This window comes from Colobus angolensis, unplaced genomic scaffold, assembly GCF_000951035.1.
Source record: "Colobus angolensis palliatus isolate OR3802 unplaced genomic scaffold, Cang.pa_1.0 Scaffold77, whole genome shotgun sequence".
Taxonomy (NCBI): domain Eukaryota; kingdom Metazoa; phylum Chordata; class Mammalia; order Primates; family Cercopithecidae; genus Colobus; species Colobus angolensis.
The window spans coordinates 4,196,900-4,216,495 of NW_012121487.1; the positions used below are offsets into that span (position 1 = coordinate 4,196,900).

Genomic DNA, 19,596 nt, shown 5'->3' on the forward strand with positions numbered 1-19,596 from the left:
ACATCTATTTCCACTGCTGGGAGTGGGAGTGCGTGTTGGGGTCACTCACTTTGATGATCCGGTCGCCCTCTTTCACACCGGCCTTCATGGCTGCACCTCCTGTAAGGAGAAGGCCTGGTCAGCACAGCCCAACAACCTCTTCCACTGAAGCTACACCAAGGTCCCTGTCAGATCACCTCTCCTCTGAAATTTCCTCTTATTTCTCTGTGTTAAGTATCTCAAATTCTGGGTGTACTTTCTATTCTACTCCAGTGACACAAATACTCTAAAGCTAGAGTGAACTATAAGGTCCCATCTCTTGCTCTTCCTTTCACCAAGATGCCAGACTTCTAATAGCCAGGCCAAGGCAGGAGCGAGGCAGGGCCAGGCTCTGGAAAGAGCACGTGTGCCTCACTCGAATGTGTCTGGATATATTCCAAGGTCAAATCAGAGTTACTTTTTATTATCCGGGGGGAAAATGAGTTTACTGTATGAAACATAATTGTTAAAATAATAATTAAGAGAAATACAGAGAAAAGGATGAAAAGAAGAGTTTCCTAAGTCCTGAGAGGTTCATAAAGATATTCCGGGTGTTCACATCATTAAAGAAAACTGTTTTATTTCTCTAAAAAAAAAACTGTTTTAAGCCATTTACAGTTTCTCCGCTCCTTTATTTTGTAGACAGAGTCTTGCCCTGTAGCCCAAGCTGGGGTGCAGAGGCATGATCTCAGCTCACTACGGACTGGATCTTCTGGGCTCAAGTGATCCTCCCAACTCAACCTTCCAAGTAGCTATGGGACTACAGGTGTGTGCCAGCATGCCTAATTAAAAAAAAAAAAAAAATTTTTTTTTTTTTTTTGTAGAGATGAGGTCTCACTATGTTGCCCAGGCTAGTCTTGAACTCCTGGGCTCAAGTGATCCTCCTGCCTTGGGCTTCCCAAAATGCTGGGATTATAGGCGTGAGCCTCCATACTCAGCCCAGTTTCTCCCTTTAAAATGGACCAAATTAAGAGCTTCTGATGGTGACTGACTGTGAGGTGCTCAAAAGAACATGCTCTTGACTTTTTCAACTTGTCATTCAACTGGAGGCTACAGTGGTTTTGACCACAATATGCTTTGTTGGTTTGTTTTGAGACAGTGTCTCACTCTGTCACCCAGGCTGGAGTGCAGTGGTGTGATTTTGGCTCACTGCAGCCTTGACCTCTCAGGCTAAGTGATCCTCCCACCTTGGCCACCGAAGTGGCCAAGTGGCCAAGTGACTACAGGCATGTGCCAACACACCCGGCTAATTTTTGTATTTTTTGTAGAGACAGGGTTTCACCATATTGCCCAGGCTGGTCTTGAACTTGAGCTCAGGCAATCCTCCTGGCTTGGCCTCCCAAAGTGCTGGGATTACAGGCATGTGTCACCACGCCTAGCCTCATAAGATAGTTTTAAATGACTTATATTCCTAGTTTAATTTATATCCAGGAAGCACAAAGAACACTAAAGCCAAAACAAGTTAATGAGAAGCATAAAAATTACACATTGTACATTTGCCCCAATGTGATCATTAAATCTGTAAGTTGCATTCCTCTGATCAAAACAAAACTCCCACAAAGCCCATCTAAACATTTCTACTCTAAAAAGAAAAATACAGTGATGACTACATTCCAATTTGGCTTTTCAATACTGGGACTCAAGACTACCCTCATCTAAAGTGTGCTATTTATGGAAGACTACTTGCAAATAGCTTAAAATTCCATCTTATACATTCATTTAGAAACTAACATTAAAGAGAACAGAGCTATCTTGCCTGAATGTATGAAACACGTGAGGTGACTTCTAGTAACTTAGTGTTTAAAAAAAAAACAACTAAACTCTTCAGAGTAAAGGAACTTGAGAAGTTCTCAGACTTCAGCAAGCATGAGAATCACTGTGGGAATTTTTAAAAAGTGTATTTCTTGGACCTTGTGCCAGAAAGCAATTCAGTGTTTCCGAGGTCAGCCCCAAGAAAAAGGATTTCAATCATTTTGGGCTTAGGTGATTCTAATACAGGCAGAACACAGATTATACTTTGAGAAACAGTGAATTTAAAAATCCTAATATGTACCTGTAAAAGATAACCACTGCTTTGTTACTCTTGTGACTTCAATGCCAATCCAAATGAAGTCTCTTCTACTCTCCTCCCCAACACACACACACGGACATATGCACGCACACACAACTCACACACACACAGACTCTAGAACTCATATTCTCCTTGTAAGCCATCTTTTCCTTCTTTCCTCTCTGGGTCTGACTCTGCTCAGCCTAAGAAAAGGAAGAAGGTAAAGGAGAGCTGAACCTAGACTTCACTGGAGGGGATCCCATATTTTCTGTACCAGATAGACTGGCAGAGGAAAAGTACAAGTTACTGGCAGTTCCACTAACTCTGTCTCACCCTAGTCCAGGAACCCTGAGAAATAAGAAAAGCAAAGAATAAAACTATCTTTTTAGAGCTTCAGCCCAGGATATGCAAAACAAACCTCCCACTGATGTAAGTTTACCCTACTCCCAAACATAAGAAGCCATACTTATTTATATCCTTATATGATCCACATACCTCATTTTGGTCACAAATTTGAAATTCTCTTTTCATCTTTCCTGTGAACATATCCCATATCTTCCTTCAAAATCAAAGCAAGTCTATTTCCCCTCCTGCTCTGCACTATCAGGAAACCTGCTCCCAATCCTTTCCTTGTGCTCTTGTCTAAGCCAAGCCTAGGATGCTCCATGTCACCAGCCCAATGATACTTACTGCACTGAAGTTTACTCCTTTTAGGGACACTTTTTTACCCTTTAAGGACTCTTCCACTCCCATTGCCTTTTCTTTTTTTTTTTTTTTTTTTGAGACGGAGTCTCGCTCAGTCACCCAGGCTGGAGTGCAGTGGCGCAATCTTGGCTCACTGCAAGCTCTGCCTCCCAGGTTCATGCCATTCTCCTGCCTCAGCCTCCTGAGTAGCTGGGACTACAGGCACCTGCCACCACGCCTGGTGAATTTTTTTGTATTTTTAGTAGACACGGGGTTTCACCGTGTTAGCCAGGATGGTCTCGATCTCCTGACCTCGTGACCCACCCGTCTCGGCCTCCCATATTGCTGGGATTACAGGCGTGAGCCACTGCGCCCGGCCACTCATTGCCTTTCTGATTGTCTTCCTCAGCCTGGACCACCAACAATGGTTCCACTACCTGGCATATGCTAGAGTTTTGACTGTTCACGCCCCTTCTATACACAACTGGTAACTGGATGGATTTGGCTATGATACCCACCCACTCTTCATTTCCTTCCCACCAAATTCCTATCCTGCTTATCTGCTTTTCATTTTCATCTTTCAAACTACTTCTAAAAATCCTGTTTCTTTTAAGAGGGCTTCCCAAATGATCACAAGGAAAATGGCTATGGCTCAAATCACAAACTACTCAAACTTCCAAACACCATTTCCCCTGACATCACATCCAACATATATCATTCATCTGTTTGTAATTTATTATTTAATGTTAATTGTATCAGCAAATGTGCTCTGTAATCATTTGGACCATTGTGCCTGTCTCAGGTTATAAAACTGTAGAAAGTGACCATCTGTGCAATTAGCCAGGTAATGTGGAGGTAAATATGAAGAAAGGGGGTCTTTGATTCTTCCACAGAATCTTGTGACCCAGTATGAGGGGCTCCCTTCGATGGCAATCAGACATCTGCCTGATGATGACCTGACAGCTATTTTGCTGGTTTTTCACTTCCCAGCCAGGGAAGCAAGCACGAGGTGCAATCTCTAGAAATTCTGCCTGGGGGCTTAGCATCGAAGAGGCTTCCCCGGGCACCCATGGAGAACTAGTTCTAGAGTAATTCATTCATGCCCCACAGGAAAGCATGAGTGGCACTGTCACATACATGGTGGCTTTGCAAGAACTGTCCACCGTGGGCAGGAGGGATGCAGCACTCACCAGGCCGCACAGACTGCACCAGAACAATGCGATCCCCACTGACTGTGAAGCCGAAGCCATGCTGGTCCTTTTGGATAATGACACAGCGTTGAACGAGACCTGGGAGCGGAGAGAAAGGTTGAGTATGCAGTGTCATTGGAAGGTTAGTGTACACATGCCAAGACCAACCCAGGGAAGCCTCAGTGCCTTTCTTCTTCAAGAAGCCTTTTCACATTAACCAAATTCCCTAGACTATTCCTGTCTAAACACTACTGCAATGACACGCCTCCCTCGGTGGCTGGCAAAACCTAAAACTTACTTTGTATTCCAAATAAGAAACTACCCTTCTCTGAGGTGCTAAAATGCTTGTCTCTCACATACATGTCTGTCCCTTTTGGTGTGTCTGGGTGAGACTGGTCAAAGAAGGGGCAGGACCAGGTCTAGCCATCCTCCTGAAGACTAATATTACCGATAAGGAGCCTCCCAGGGTTGAAGCCCAAGTGAGCCTAGAAGTTACATGTTAAGTGACATCCAATGAATGCAGCAAGTGGTATACCAATGCTTGTTGATTCTTTTTATAGAGCTGGGTAACTTATGCAGGGTGTCTTAGGAGTGGTCTCTTGCCAAATCCAGGGAAGGATACGTGACAAGAAGAAAACACTTTTATTTCTGAAATAAAATAAAATATTTCAGAAATAAAAGTGTTTTCTTCTTGTCACGTATCCTTTAAAAAAATATACAGAATTAAAAAACAAAAAGAAACAGAGGTTATGACTACCAAATGTCTCCATCCCTGTGAGTGTATACTAGACATTGTACATGTGTATGAGTATGTGTGGTTGCATCCTGCAATGATTAAAGCGTGGGTTCTAGAGTTAAAACAGAACTGGTTTCAAGTCCTGATTCTGTCCCCAATAAGCTTGCAATCTTTGACGTATTTCTCAACCTCTCTGTGCCTCACCTCCCTCATTTGCAAAATAAAGATAATAAAACCTAGTTTCTACGTTGATGTATGGAGGCAATTTATATAAAACCCATTAACACAATGCCTAGTATACATCATGTGCTCAACATAAACACTAAGTTGCTTTACATTTGGAGTATACAGATCTGTCTGTATGAGTGTGCATCTCTGTATCCATGCGTTTTTTTTTTTTTGAGACAGAGTCTTGCTCTGTCACCCAGGCTGGAGTGCAGTGGCACGATCTCGACTCACTGCAACCTCTGCCTCCTGGGTTCAAGTAATTCTCCTGCCTCAGCCTCCTGAGTAGCTGGGACTACAAGCACGCACCATCACACCCGGCTAATTTTTGTGTTTTTAGTAGAGATGGAGTTTCACCATGTTGGCCAGGCTGGTCTCAAACTCCTGACCTCAAGTGATCTGCTCACCTTGGCCTCCCAAAGTGCTGGGATTACAGGCATGAGCCACCACACCAGACCATATGCTTTTTTTTAAAAAAAGAGATGGAGTATCACTATGTTGCCCAGGCTGGAGTACAGTGGTTATTCATAGGTGTGATTCCACTACTGATAAGCATGGGTATTCTGACCTGCTCCATTTCTGACCTGGGTCAGTTCACCTCTCCTTGGGCAACCCGGTAGTTCCCTGCTCCTGGGAGGTCATCATATTGATGCTGAACTTAGTACAGACACCTGACCGGCACAGCACACTACAGCCAGAGCTCTTGGGCTCAAGTGATCCTCCCATTGGTCTCCCGAGTAGCTGGGAATATAGGCAGGTGCCACCATGCCTGGCTGTGTTTGTGTGTTAATTCCCAAGGAGGGTACCTGTTGTCTCAGAGGCATCCGAAGGCTGGCGATGGTGAGAAGGGGACTTGCGCTCAGGTGCAGAATCTCCCAGAGAAGACAGGCTACTTAACCTGGAGAAGGAGTAAGGAAAGCATGTCAATGAGCTGGGCAGGGAGGGATCAGCCTTGTAGTAGATGGAGGCTCTGTCGAAAGGGGCCCTGAGTCTTGGATAACGAGAGACCAACCTACCCACCCTGTAACCCAATCTGGTAGGACATTAGCCATGTGTACACCACTGGTAACACAACCTATCGGAATCCTGGGCTGGCAGGGCAAGCATGATCTCTTTAATACCCAGCAAGGTGTGAAGGGAAATAACCCTTCCTGGAGTTAGGCGACAAAGAGACAATAGCAAGCAGGGGATGTGCACACGTATACACGCTTGTTGGGTCTTACCAGGCTGCAATGGGGCTGATGGAACAGAACGGAGCAGCAGAGAAAATGAATGCAAGAAAAAGACAGGAAAAAACCAAACAGCCAGTTAGTTTTAGGCGATGATTTGCAAAGGAAGGGAAGACTGGAGGGAAGGACGAGGTGGGTCAAACACACACAGAGGTCTGCATGAGCACAGCATGGGGCTGTAGTGGTGGCAGCAGAGACAAGCTCCCCATTTAGCTTCATCTCTTTGTCCCTCAAAGTTCCACCTCTCCATAGTGATCTCCAGGAGGGTAAATGGGCGTGAGTACAAGCCCGCTGGGTAACCGGCAACTTGCACACTTTCTAGAAAAGAGAGTAGAGGAATGGCCCAAGCCTCTGAAAATTCCATTTATCCTTTGGGTACCATGGGAGAACCGGAATCTGGTCTGTTTGGTGGCAGTATTCCAATCCCATATTCAGCTCCATTCCCTCAGCCAGCCTGAGGCACCTTGCCTAATTGGAAACTATTAAAGACCCCAAACCTCCAAGTGGTACTGATCACCAAATCAAAGGATTCACTGCTGGATCTCCTCTTCAACTAGGACCCTCACAGGAACAGAAGAAATTTCAATCACTGCTGTGGCACTCCTTTTTGGAAAAGTGTACAAGTTGCCAGTTCCTGAATCAACAGTTGCTGCCCCTCAGAAAGGGGCGATTCCTATCCTACCTATAGCAAATGACTAAGTAGAAGGCTACTCATGGAAGCACTGTGTGTGATGGCAAAGCACTGGAAATAACCTAAATGTTCACAATGAGTGGCTGGTTAAATAAATTACAGCAATATAATGACACAGAATTCAGTCACAAAAAAGAATGAAGAGGCTCTTTATACACGATAGAGAATGATCTCCATGATACGTTACTGAGTGAAATAAACAAAATACAGAATTATTTGGACAGTTTAAAAAAGTGAGTAAAAGAGAGAATAAAATTATGTGCTTATATATGTTTAAATATTTATTTACATATGCAAAAATATCTAAAATATCTCTGGAAGAATACAAAAGAAATATATAATATGGTTGTCTCTGAGGAGGGAAACTGGGTGGCTGGGGCACAGGAGTGGACCTGCAGGGTTTTATTATATTCTTTGGTACTTCTAAAGTTTGAAATCATGTGAGGGAACAAGTAACTTATAAATACAAAGGAGGGGGTCTTCGTCCCCCCTCACAGTGGCACCCCTCTTACCTGGACAGGTGAGACTGCTTTTTACTGGCTGATCTTTGGATCAGAGAAGGACATCAAGGAAGAAGAGAGTGTGGGCCCAGGAGAGAGCGATGCAGGACAGGAGGAAGAAAGAGAAAGAAAAACAAAACACGACATAAACCAGACAAGACACTAGAGATGGTTGGTGCAAAGAAAAACTACAACAGAGCCAAGAGTGACCCAGGGGAGGCACCTGGTCACAAGGTGAGCTTACTAACAGTCATGAGCTTAGTAACATCCCCTGTCATTTTGCCACATAAAACCTTTTAGAACCTCCCCACCGTACTCAGGAGAACAGTCATCTGTCCTCAGCTAGGCCATTCACCACAGCATCTAACAGGAAGTATAATGCCTGATGCCCAGGGAAGTGCCCTTTGATGTTTTCCACAGCTCCCAGTATCTATCCTTCCTGCAGCTCAAATACCCAACCGAAAAAGCTGTTGTTCACTTGTCTGTAAAGCCGTACATGCAAGGTTGCAAGGTCCGTGAAAGCAGAGAGGGTCTTGCTGCTGTGGTCCTCAGTGCCTGATGCAGTAGGGGCTCAGTCCTATTCTTGGTCCCTGCCCTTTACTGTCCTCCTTTCACTTGCTATGGTTTCTGGCTTCTGTCTCTGCCTACACTGTTCCTTCCTCCTACGTGTTCTGCCTACTTTATTCTCTGTGACTGTACAGGGTTATCCATGCTGGGTTTGAACTCCTCCTCCTTCCTACCTAAAAAGAAAGCCCATCTTATCTTGGGACACCTCGGGCCTTCTTGCCTTGTTCTTGACCCCACCAGGAAGCTGGTTTCCTATGCCCATATTAAAGCCTAGAAGGTGCACTTGAACCTAAGAACCTGATATGGTTTGCATTTGAGCTGAGGCATAAGCAGTTCCACATAATCAAAGGCAAATGAACCAAAAGGTCCATGTCCCTGCTGTCAACAACTGTTAGGGGCATGGACAAAGACCATTTCAGCAGTCATCAAAAGTTTCTCTAAAATAAAATCACAGGCTAGGGCAGGTATGTGGGGGACAAGGAGATGGCAACATAAGTATACTTGCAACAGACGCATAATTTTTTTTTTTTTTCCTGAGAGCTTAAAAGAGAGAAAACTACCATTGAACTGAAAGAGGAAGAGGTGCCTATGGAAGGCAGGCCTGGTGGACAGAATCAATGGATACACTATTGTGTCAGATGGGTTGTGAGTCCGCGTACATATTTGGGAGGAAGACCTTGGAAAGTTAAAAATCTGAGAAACAAGGAAAGGAGAGAGGAAGGTAGTTTGGCCTGAACTGGAGGCTGTCATAGATAGAAAAGACTTTAATGGTGGCCCCTCCCTTTTCCTGATGACATTCTCATCAAAATTTGACAGCAGAGCTCAGATTCTGCTCAGCCTAAACCTGGGGGTATGGAGGCGACCCTGAAGAGTGGAGAATTTCCCCCCAAATTTGTACTCTAAATGGCACCAGTGAGACAGATTTTCTGACCCAACTTCTCAGTTATCCCCTACTGCCAGTCAAAGAAACCCGTAGGTTCTTTATAATCTTTTCCCAGAGTCGCTCCTTTCTTTACATAATCATTGACAATCATCCCTTTAAGCTACATGTCTAGTGGCTCATGCCTGGATTACTGAAAAAAAACTTTTCCACTCTCCAGTCCATCCAGCACTCCACCACCACAGACTAACTTACCCAAATACTACTCCCTCAGGCCCTCTCATCAAGAACTTATTATCTACACAATCAGATGTGCCTCCAATAACCTGGTATTAAAGGACTTTCATCCTGTGGACCCAAATGTCTTTTCAAATTCATCTCTGATTACTTGCCTACTACCTACCTCTACTGGATCCTAAGCAATGCTGTACTCATTCCCATCTCTGACTTGATGGTTGCCATCCCTTGTCATCTCTGTCCATCTCCTACTACTTTTTCAAGGTCCTGATCAAATGGCATTGACTCCATGAAGCAATCCCTGACCACTGCAGCACACATTTCATTTACCCCAACATTTTATTTTGAAAAATGTCAAACTACATTAACATTGAGGAAGCAGCATGGTGAATATCTATATGCCCTTCATCTAGATTCAGCAACTAACATTTGTCACATTTGTTTTATCTTTCTATGTTTATACATTTTTTCTCACTTGAAAATTGCAGACATCATGACACTTTACCCCTATTTTAGCCTATATCCCCTAAGAGCATTGAAATTCTTCTATATAACAATGCCATCAGCACACCCAATGAGTCTGATACAGTATTATCTAATATACAGTACACATTCAAATTTTCCCAATTGTCTTATTAAGTTCTTTATAGCTATTCCCCAATTGCTTCAATTCAGGAGCCAATCAAAGATCTCGAATTATACTTATGTCATGTCTCTTTCAGATTAATTTAATCTAGAACCCACCCCACTTTTCTTGGTCTTGTCTCTCATAACACTGACGTTTTGCAGAGTCTAGGCGAGTTATCTTGTTGAATGGCCTACAATCTGGATTCATCTGATGCCTCCTCATGGTTAGATTCATGTTAAACAGTTTTAAGAGACTATTACATAAGTGATGTTGGACAGCTTGTCCCATTTTTGTGATGGTAGGTTTGATTACTTAGGTAAAGTGGTACTCCTGAGATTTTTTCAATGGTAAAAATCTATTTTCTCATTTGAATTAATGAGAAATCTGTGGGATGATATTTTGAGACTGCATAGATACTCTGTTTTCCAACATCTCTCATCCAACAGTTTTACTCTCCATAGATGATTCTTGCCTAAAGCGCTTATTGCACTGGTGCCTGCAAAATGGCAATTTGCTAATTCTATCATTCCTTCTACATATATTAGCCGGTAAGCTTTTACAAAAAATGTCATCTCATCTCTTTTCTGGAGTAGTGCTATGAACTCACGGATCTTGTTTCTCCCCCAAAGTAATACATTATACTCTATTACCCTTAAAAAAAAAAAGTTTAAAATGTTCCAATTTGACCAGTGGGAGCTTCTAAAAGCCAGTTCCTGTGTCCTTTTAACATGTCACCATCTGTCTTTGATCATGTCCTTGCTTTCTGGCACAAAAAGGTACTCCATGCTCACCTTGTACTTTCCCTATGCCAGACCGGGAATCAAACATTTCTCCAAGGAGCCCTGTTCCTTTTAGCAGGAAATGCATTTAGAAACAAGATCTGGCTGCTAGGTACTCATTGCTGCTGAGCTGTCCCTCGTTCCAGGCCCTTTTAATGGACAAGCGCTAGAAAAATTTATTATAAATTTTTGAGTTCACACTGGTATCTCCAATTTGAATTCAACACAACAGGGTTCTTCATCTTCCCCATTCCATATTGTATCTTCCTTTTCTCATATTGAGAACCCCGTTCCTAAACAATACCAATATATTTACTCACTGCTCTATTCAATATGCAGAAAAGATCGTTCCTGGAGTTACATCAATATCACTAGTAACAACAAACCTATGAAGTTCAAGGTTTTCTTGCAGTTCTTTATGTCCTCAGACTATATCCCAGTACCATCAGTAATGTGTGTGAAAATTTCTGGGTTAATCTGTTGGGTTTTTTGTTTGTTTTGTTTAGTTTTTTTAGACAGGGTTTCACTCCATCAACCAGACTGGAGTGCAGTGGCACGATTACAGCTCACTGCAACCTCTGTCTCCTGGGTTTAAGTGATCCTCCTGCTTTAGCCTCCCAAATAGCTGGGATTACAGGCAAACATCACCACGCCTGGCTAATTTTCGTATTTTTTGGAGAGATGGGGTTTCGCCATGATGCCCAGGCTGGTCTTGAACTCCTGGGCTCAAGTGATTCACCTGCCTCGACCTCCCAAAGCACTAGGATTACAGGCGTGAGTCACTGTGCTCAGTCTTAATCTATTTTTATGTTATCAATTTGAGATATATTTAGGTTTCTTTTTATATTTGTACTGAATTTTAGGGTTTGCTTTTTTTCAAGCTTATTTATTTCATTTTTTGAATATATTAAACATTTATATGGCTGAAAATCAAAATGAAATTTTAAAAGTATATTCAGAAGTATACCTATTCTTTCTCCCCATTCCCTAAGTAACCATTTTCATTTGTTTTTGGTTTCCTTGCTGTGTTTCTTCTTGTAAAACTAAATAAATACCGATACATATTCTTATTTTCCTTTCTTCCTTATACAACAGGCAGTATCATCCCCTTTTGCGCTTTGCTTTTTTCACATACAGTATCTGTAGAGTAACCCACAGAACTCTTCCTCTTCTTTACAACGCAGCCCGCATTGGCGCACACATTCTCCCCTCCTCCAAGGCTCCCTGTGTCAGTCCTGCCTATCTCTAGGAGGGCAGAGGTTGCAGTGTGGACTTCCCGGTATGCCTGAGTGCAGCACAAGGCACAAGCAGGTGCTTTCTAACTATGCATCCACATGCTCCTCTCCCCAGCCTACAGGGTGGGCAACAAAGCAAGGAGATGCTTGGTGACCTTCCAGAGAGCCCACATATCCTTTTTGTTGGCCTGCGGTGTGTCTGTGTGTGAATGTGTATGTGTGTCTATATATATATTTTAAAAGTTAGTTGCTAAGCAATAAAATACAGATTTCTGACTTCTCTTGAAAGGTCAGTCAGAAGTTCTGGCATCCTCAAGCTTACGGTCTCACATAGTGACAATCAGCTGAAAATGGGTGGTGGCAGCCCTCTCCAGGTGAGCATACCTTACCTTTCCCAGTCACCACTGCCCATAGCTTACACTGCCCACTGCTTCACTCAGACCCCTACAAACTATACGAGTTCGAACTTAAGGTGGCCAAACAGGACTGGCTTCTGGAGTTTAAAGAAACAAAGATAAGCAAACAACATTATGTCCTTTCCATCTGTCAATGGGAGGTTCCTGGTCTCCTCACTCCTACCCCATCACAAATGTGTAAATGAGGACAAGGCCCAGAACATCCACATTCTGTGGTAATAATGAAAAAGTTCTTACTGCCTACCAGGTGCTGTGCTAAGCCCTTGATATAACCTTATCTAATTCAATCCTCACAAAAGTCTACTGAAACGGGGAGTACATCCCCATTTTCCAATACGTGAACAGAGAGGTTAAATAAATGAAGTTAAGATGTGCATAAAGTTGGTGTGACTTCAACGTCTGTGCTCCTAAACAAAAAATTATATGACCTGTATATGCCACATGTCGATTTGCTTGGTCTTTATTTTCTCTTTTACATACATACATATACATTCAAGACATATACACATATATACATCACATGTGCCCACACACATATAATATATATATGACATGATTAAAGATATATATAATACACATATGCTATATATGTATATAAATATATAATATACATACATAAGATAGATGGATAGAGAAAGATAAAAAAGCACACTATACACAGGCTGAGGTAGGTCTTCCTGAGTTTGGGGCAAAGTAATATTCCTGGGCCCTTCCCTAAAGACAAGAGCAGTAAACCAGGAAACAGCCACCCTACCAGGACCTTAGCTCCAGATAAAGTCCATACTTACAGAACTCTGACCTGGTCTTACTGGTTGGTTTCCCTTATCTCCCAGGGTGGAGTTTTCAGCAGGCTCCTGGGCACCCTAACTTTCTATGGATTCCGCCTCCGGGCAGAATTTTCCCTCTCGTCTGAGGCTGGCAAACACACCCTCCTAGGCTTGCATATCCCTACAGTAAGGACTATGAGGAAAGACGCCTGTTTGCAGACAACCTCTGGTGATCTGTAAGTATCAGTCCCTCATCTCTTAAACTAGAGGACAGACAAATGGTCTCTGGCAGTGCACCAGAAAAGGTTCACACCTCAGTTGGATCACTTCCTAGCTATCCAGCAGCATGTGAATCACTTGAGGCCCCACCCTCAGGGATCCAATTCAGCAGGTCTGTGGTGTGGAATCTGCTTCACCAAGCAGCCCAAGCCATTCCTTATTCAGAGGACCGTAACTTGGAGAAACTCTTGAAACAAGTCCCTTAATATCTGAGTCTATCATCAGTCTATCATCTTTCTTATCTGCAAAATGAATACATATTGATATCATCTGTTAGTCTGTCTTCTCTTTTAGACTTTAAGCCCCTGAGAACAAGGACCTTGTATCACCGGCTGAGTTCCAGCACAGCCTGCTGCACAGTGAGGGTCGCTCCAAACATGTTGGCTGAAGGACCATACACGTCCTTTCTTTCTTCCAGGGCTGATATGAGGGCAAAAAAGATAATATTTGTTAAGTACTTTGAAAGTGTAAAGCCCTCTACAAATGGTTTTATTGTGTTTTTTTGCTGTCTTTTTCCTTTTCCCCCAGGTGTACAGTAGGTGACCTATGCTTGAAAAATGTCAGGCGTGAGGGGAACAGAACTAGAATGAGTGAGTGAAAAATACCCCCAGGGTGTTCAGATTCTAGGTAGGGCAGGGTCAGTAAACCTCACCTTTCTACTTTCATGAAGGTCTTAGACAAGAAGAGATTTTGGGATTTGTTTGACTATCAGAGTAGACAACTTGGCAGGCATGTGTGTGTGGAGAAGGGACGCAGAGAACTGGTGTGTTGAGAAGGTTGCTTAGCTTGATTCAACACTGAATACTCAGCACACAGGCCATGTGGTATGGTTTCTAAAGCACAACTTTAGGAGTCAAAATACTGGCACAAGCTCAGGCTCAGCCCTTTCTTGGCTATGCAAGTCATCCAACCTCTCCAAACCTTAGTTTCCCAATAACAAATGTGGATAATACTACCTTCTCAAAGGGTAACTGGGAGGACCAAATCACCTTCACTGATACCTCAAAGCTACAACAGTCAAACTGCAATCAATCTCCTCCACCCTGCTCCTGATCAAATGTTTCCTCCTCAGTAAAACACTGCTGTGCAATTGCTAATGCCAGAAATCTGAGGTTATCTTTGACATCTCTCTGCAAATCCAATCAATTGACAAGTCCTACTGATATGACCTCCTAACATTCCTGAAATCCATCTACTTCTCCCCCTCTCTGCCACCACGATCATTTAAGACACCATCATCTCTCACCTAGAAGAACTGGCCTCCCCACATCTACTCTAGCCCCCACCCATTCTTACACACAGAGTGATCTTTTAAAGAGAGAAATTAGAGGATATACACTCTTCCGTGGTTTCCCACTGTCCTCGTATGAAGTTCCAAATCCTGCACATGGCTACCAGGTCCTTGGTGAGGTCTCATGCCTATTCTCAAGCCGTATCTGGTCACTCTACCTCTCAATCACTGTATTTCAACCTCAGGGGCCTTCTCTCCCACCTTGGCCTGGGGAACCCACACTCATTCCTCAGGGTTCAGCTTAAGTGTCTCTTTCTCAGACACTTTTTCTGTTGGATCTCCCTGAAATTTACCTTTGTAACGTGCCTAACTCAATAGTAACTACACTATTGTTTGGGTGCCTATTTTTCTTTCTTTCTTTCTTTTTTTTTTTTGAGACAGGATCTCACTCTGTTGCCCAGGCTGGAGTGCAGTGGTGCAATCACGGCTCACTGCAGCCTCGACTTCCTGGGTTCAAGCTCAAGCAATCCTCCCACTGAAGCTCCCTGAGTAGCTGCCTGGCTTTTTTTTTTTTTTTTTTTTTTTAAATAGAGATGAGTTCTCACTATCTTGCCCAGGCTGGTCTCAAACTCCTGGGCACAAGTGATCCTCCGCCTCAGCCTCCCAACGTGCTGGGATTACAGGCATGTGCCACTGTGCCCAGCCTGTTTGGGTGCTTTTAAATGTCTGCTCTTTTCCCATTTAATGATAAACTTCATGTATCTTGTTCTCTAGAGCACAGAGCAGCTCCAGAACACAGTACATAGTAGATATTCATTAAATCATTAAATATGTGTTGGAAGATGAAATCAGATATAGGTAACAGATCTTTAGACATCAAAATATCACAAGCCTATACTTATCACAGCAGTTGAGAGAAACATTTTTGAGTGACCTCCACAATGCATATAAATTAGGATTAAATTCATAATTTCATAGTTTTAACAAAGACTAATAAAGTAGAAGGGTGTTAACATTTCCATGGACTTAGGCGGGGAGTACGACTGGCGACCCTGTAAGAACTGTTTAAGCTCCTAAATTCTTCAATGCCCCAGATTGCTAGAATTGAATTCTGCACATAAGACAGTGAAGCATCAACTAGATAAGAAACTGCATGTTAAAGTGTGTTGGTAGTTACAAAGTAGATTTGGGGAGGGGATGGCCAAAGAAGAAATCAGAGAGGAGGTGGACTTTAACCAGAGCCTTGGAGGAAGGGGAGGATTCTGACAGGTAGCTATGCTGTGGAAGGACATTCTAGGGGAGGAAGCAGCAGAAGGCAGAGGGAGGACACACAGACTCTGGGGAGGATGTCAATGCAATATGGGAGAAAAGGGGATGGATCTCACAACAGGGAGTGTAACAGGAGATAAAATTAAAAAGACATGGGTCTCGGTCCTGATTCTGCCACTTACTAGCTGGCTGAGCTTAGGAACCTCTCTCTCTCTCTTTTTTTGAGACAAGGTCTTGCTCTGTCATTCAGGCTGTAGTGCAGTGGTGTGATCATAGTTCACTGCAACCTCCAATTCCTAGTCTTAAGTGATCCTGCCGCCTCAACCTCCCAAGTAGCTGGGATTACAGGTCCGCACCACCATATCTGGCTAGTTAAAAAATTTTTTTTTGTAGAGATGGGGTCTCCCTTTGTTGCCAAGGCTGGTCTTGAACTCCTAGGCTCAAGCAATCCTCCCGCCTCAGCCTCTCAAAGTGCTGGGATTACAAGTGTAAGACACCATGCCCAGCCAGGAACCTCTCTTAAACTTTTTGAGCCTTATAATTCACCTGCCCTGCCCTACCTATCTCATACAGCTGCTATGAGAATTAAGTGAGATAAAGTATGTCAAAAGGTTCTGCAAATACTAAAGTAACATATCATTGCTAGGGAGTATGATGGAGGGAAAACACAGGTTATGGAGGGCCTTAAATGGTATCTAAGGATTATAGATTTCATTCTTTACAGATGGGGGAGCTGTTGAAAGCTTTCTCGAAGGAGTAATAGGATCAGGTTTAGCCTTTAAAAAGATAAGTCTAGCTGTAGTGACTAAAGTGGCCTGGAGGAGGAAAGGCTGGAGGCCCAGAGACCAGCTGCCGCAAAGCTGATGTGCATCTGAAAGACAGCAATGCTGTGGAATGCTCTAGAAAGCACAGGTGAGTGACAGACTGCTGAGAGTGGGTTACTAGGAGCTGCCACCAGGAGCACCCTCTAGCCCTGCACTGTCTAACAGGAACCACAAGGCACGTGTGGCTAAGAGCACCAGAAATGTGGCTGGTTCAAATTGAAATACACCGTATAACATGCACATCAGAGTTAAAGTTTTAGTTAAAAAAATATATATCCTCAAGAACATTTTATATTAAATAAGAGTATTTTGAATATATTGGGTTAAATGAACTATATCATTAAAATTAATTTCACCTGGTTTTTTTTTTTTTTTTTACTATGGCTACTAGAAAATGTTAAATTACACATGGTTTGCATTATCTTTTTATTGGACAGCACTAGTCTGGCCTCCTTTGGCCACAGCTGCACCACATTTCCACCTTCTCTCCAGTGGTGAGGCTTCCTTGCCCTTCAGAACAGTCAAAGAAAACTAGAAGCCTGCCCAGAGCCATCACTTCAAGAACTTCTGTCTCCCACAGCACCTGGTATATATTTCTACCAAAGCACCTCCCACATTGTCGACTTCTCTCCTTGTTCGCTGGACTGTGAGTTCCTAAAGAGGCACATCAAACTCATCTGTTTCCCAGGAAGGAAGCAGAGCCCGGCTCTGAGGGCACCATCTTCATCCCTTAGTAGAGAACAATCTAGCACTGCCCTAGGCTGTGTACCCTTTTCTCCACTCAGAACCCAACACACCCCATCAACCTCGCAGGCTCTATCAGCATGGGTATCAGCGCAAGCTCACATCTGACTTATTTAACTTGTCACATATTTCTCAGGAAAAGCTCAATGCCCAAGCTATGCCCAGGAATTTACATTGATATTGAGGAGCAGTGTGGTGAAGTGTGGAGTTAGAACAGGCCTGGCTCTGCCTCTGGCCATCTGTGGGACTGAGAGCAAACTATTTTCTGTGAACCTCAGTTTCCTCATCTACAAAACGGGAATACTAGCTACCTATCCTATCAGGCTGTTTTAAGAATTGGTGTAATGTAAGTACAGTATCTAGTACAATGCCTGGCATACTGCAGTACTTTAAAAATGGGTGCTATTCTTTGCTGTAAGACCCTAAGTCAGACATAAATTAGTAAGCTACTGCCAAAGCAGGTACATCTTGCCTTGAAACACAAAATCAACAAGTCTTGAATTATCTAATATGCAACCATCTTACAGATCTCCTAAGATCTCCTAGATGATCTACTGCTGAATATTATGTTTAGCCCATATTTATTTGCTTTTGTCATGGAGTCCTCCATTAAACTTACGTTCAATGAAAAGAATAGCATCTCACGACATCAAGAGGAAGCCAGGAGACCTAGATATTGGTGCTAATTCTGCCATTTACTAGCTGTGCAACTCCAGACAACATAAAGCAATTTTCAGGAAGATCCAAGATCTGGTTGTTAGGAGTAGAGGTCGGGGGTGGGGAGCAAAGCCACAAGGAGGGAAATCATGGAGGCTGCCCCAGCAGGAGGGAGGGGGCAGGCCCTTCTGACAAGAGGGCAGCCTAGACATCTGGGTTCTAGACCCACTCTGCCCTTATCTTTTTATATATTCTTGAAAAGGGAGAAGAAAATTACATATAGTAAGCATGTGTTATAGGCATTCATTTAATCCTGACAACCTAGTGAGATAACCGTGTTATTTTCCTTTACGGATAAGGAAAATGAACTTCAGATCAGTTACATAAGTTGCCCCAGGCCATACAGCTATTAAAGGGTAGAGCCAGGACACAAGTTCAAGTGTGCCTGATACCAAAGTCCCAGCTTTCTCTCTCTGTGCCTTGGCCCTATTATTTCCACGACGAGGGAGCACTAGGTCATCTCAAGTCCTTTCTTAATTCTGCTAGATTCTTTGTCCCTCATAATTCTTCTTCAGCATATCAGGTCTTTGCACCCAGGCAGAACTACATCCCTAGTCTGGAAAGGAAAGATTCTCTCTAAAGAATAAAGGGAGGGCAGGCCACGGCCAAATGCATTTCAACTGGAAAAGAAACAACAGACACCATCACCAACCATGATCTAGAAGCAATTCTGTGCCTGCATTGGTGATATCTACAAGATGAATAAGTATATCTTCATTTGAGTTTCCTGGTTTTCAATAAAGGGCAAAGGAGACGGGCAGAATCTAGAACCTACAAGATAAAGAACAGTCATCTGTTACAGGGACTTGTCAGGGTCGAAGGGAAAGGCCTCCATCTGTGGAATGAGGTTTCCTCCTCGCCACGTCATGGCCACTGTGTGGCACTGGGCAAGCCATACCACTTCTCAGTCTCAGCTTTCCTAACAGTAAGATGGGAAGACCAAGCCTTGTACTTTTTGCAGGGCACTGTGATAATTAAATTATTTGTCATCCTAAAACCACTCTACAAGAGTATCTTTTTTAAAAATTTTTTTGAAACAGAATCACACTGTCACACAGGCTGGAGTGCAGTGGTGCGATTTCAGCTCACTGCAACCTCCGCCTCCCAGGTTCAAGTTATTCTTGTGCCTCAGCCTCCTGAGTAGCTGGAATTATAGTGTGTGTCACCATGCCAGGCTAATTTTTGTAGTTTTAGTAAAGATGGGGTTTTGCCACGTTGGCCAGGCTGGTCTCAAACTCCTGACCTCACATGAGCCACCTGCCTCGGCCTCCTAAAGTTGCTGGGATTATAGGTGTGATCCACCGTGCCTGGCCCTACAGGCATATCTTGTTTTACCTAATGTTTTCCTGAAAAGATACGTAAATATGTTTTGAAGTAAATCATCCTGAAAGTGATAATACCTTAAATATAAATTCTCAAAAGACTGGGTTTTCTTCAAAGAAGGCATCCTTTATACCTTGTATAAACAGAATTGTTACTTGAGTTGATTTTTGATTACTGGCACAACTAAAGGACCAACCATAAAACAGGTACCCAGGATAATGGCCAATCCAATAAGTCTTCATTTTGCTTTTTAAAAATGTGTCATTTGGCCCAGAAGATTCACCTTTCTAATTTACTTTCTTAAGGTGGATTTTAAATTAGCTCCCTTTCCCTGAGTTCATACCAAAATTGATAGGAAAGTCCTGGGTGGCAGAGGA

At 43.2% G+C, this 19,596-nt stretch overlaps 1 protein-coding gene across 2 annotated transcripts in view; it reads right to left on the reverse strand.

The window, feature by feature from the left end:
• The window catches only part of ARHGEF11 (Rho guanine nucleotide exchange factor (GEF) 11), a 109,967-nt gene that overhangs the window by 45,341 nt on the left and 45,030 nt on the right, over nt 1-19,596 (reverse strand). For both annotated transcript variants that reach the window (XM_011928467.1, XM_011928466.1), the window contains exons 2-4: nt 5,710-5,801; nt 3,943-4,041; nt 50-99 (exon numbers count right to left, since the gene is read on the reverse strand). In XM_011928467.1, coding sequence (XP_011783857.1) covers nt 50-99; nt 3,943-4,041; nt 5,710-5,801 — 241 coding nt within the window. The remainder of the gene's footprint in view (nt 1-49; nt 100-3,942; nt 4,042-5,709; nt 5,802-19,596) is intronic.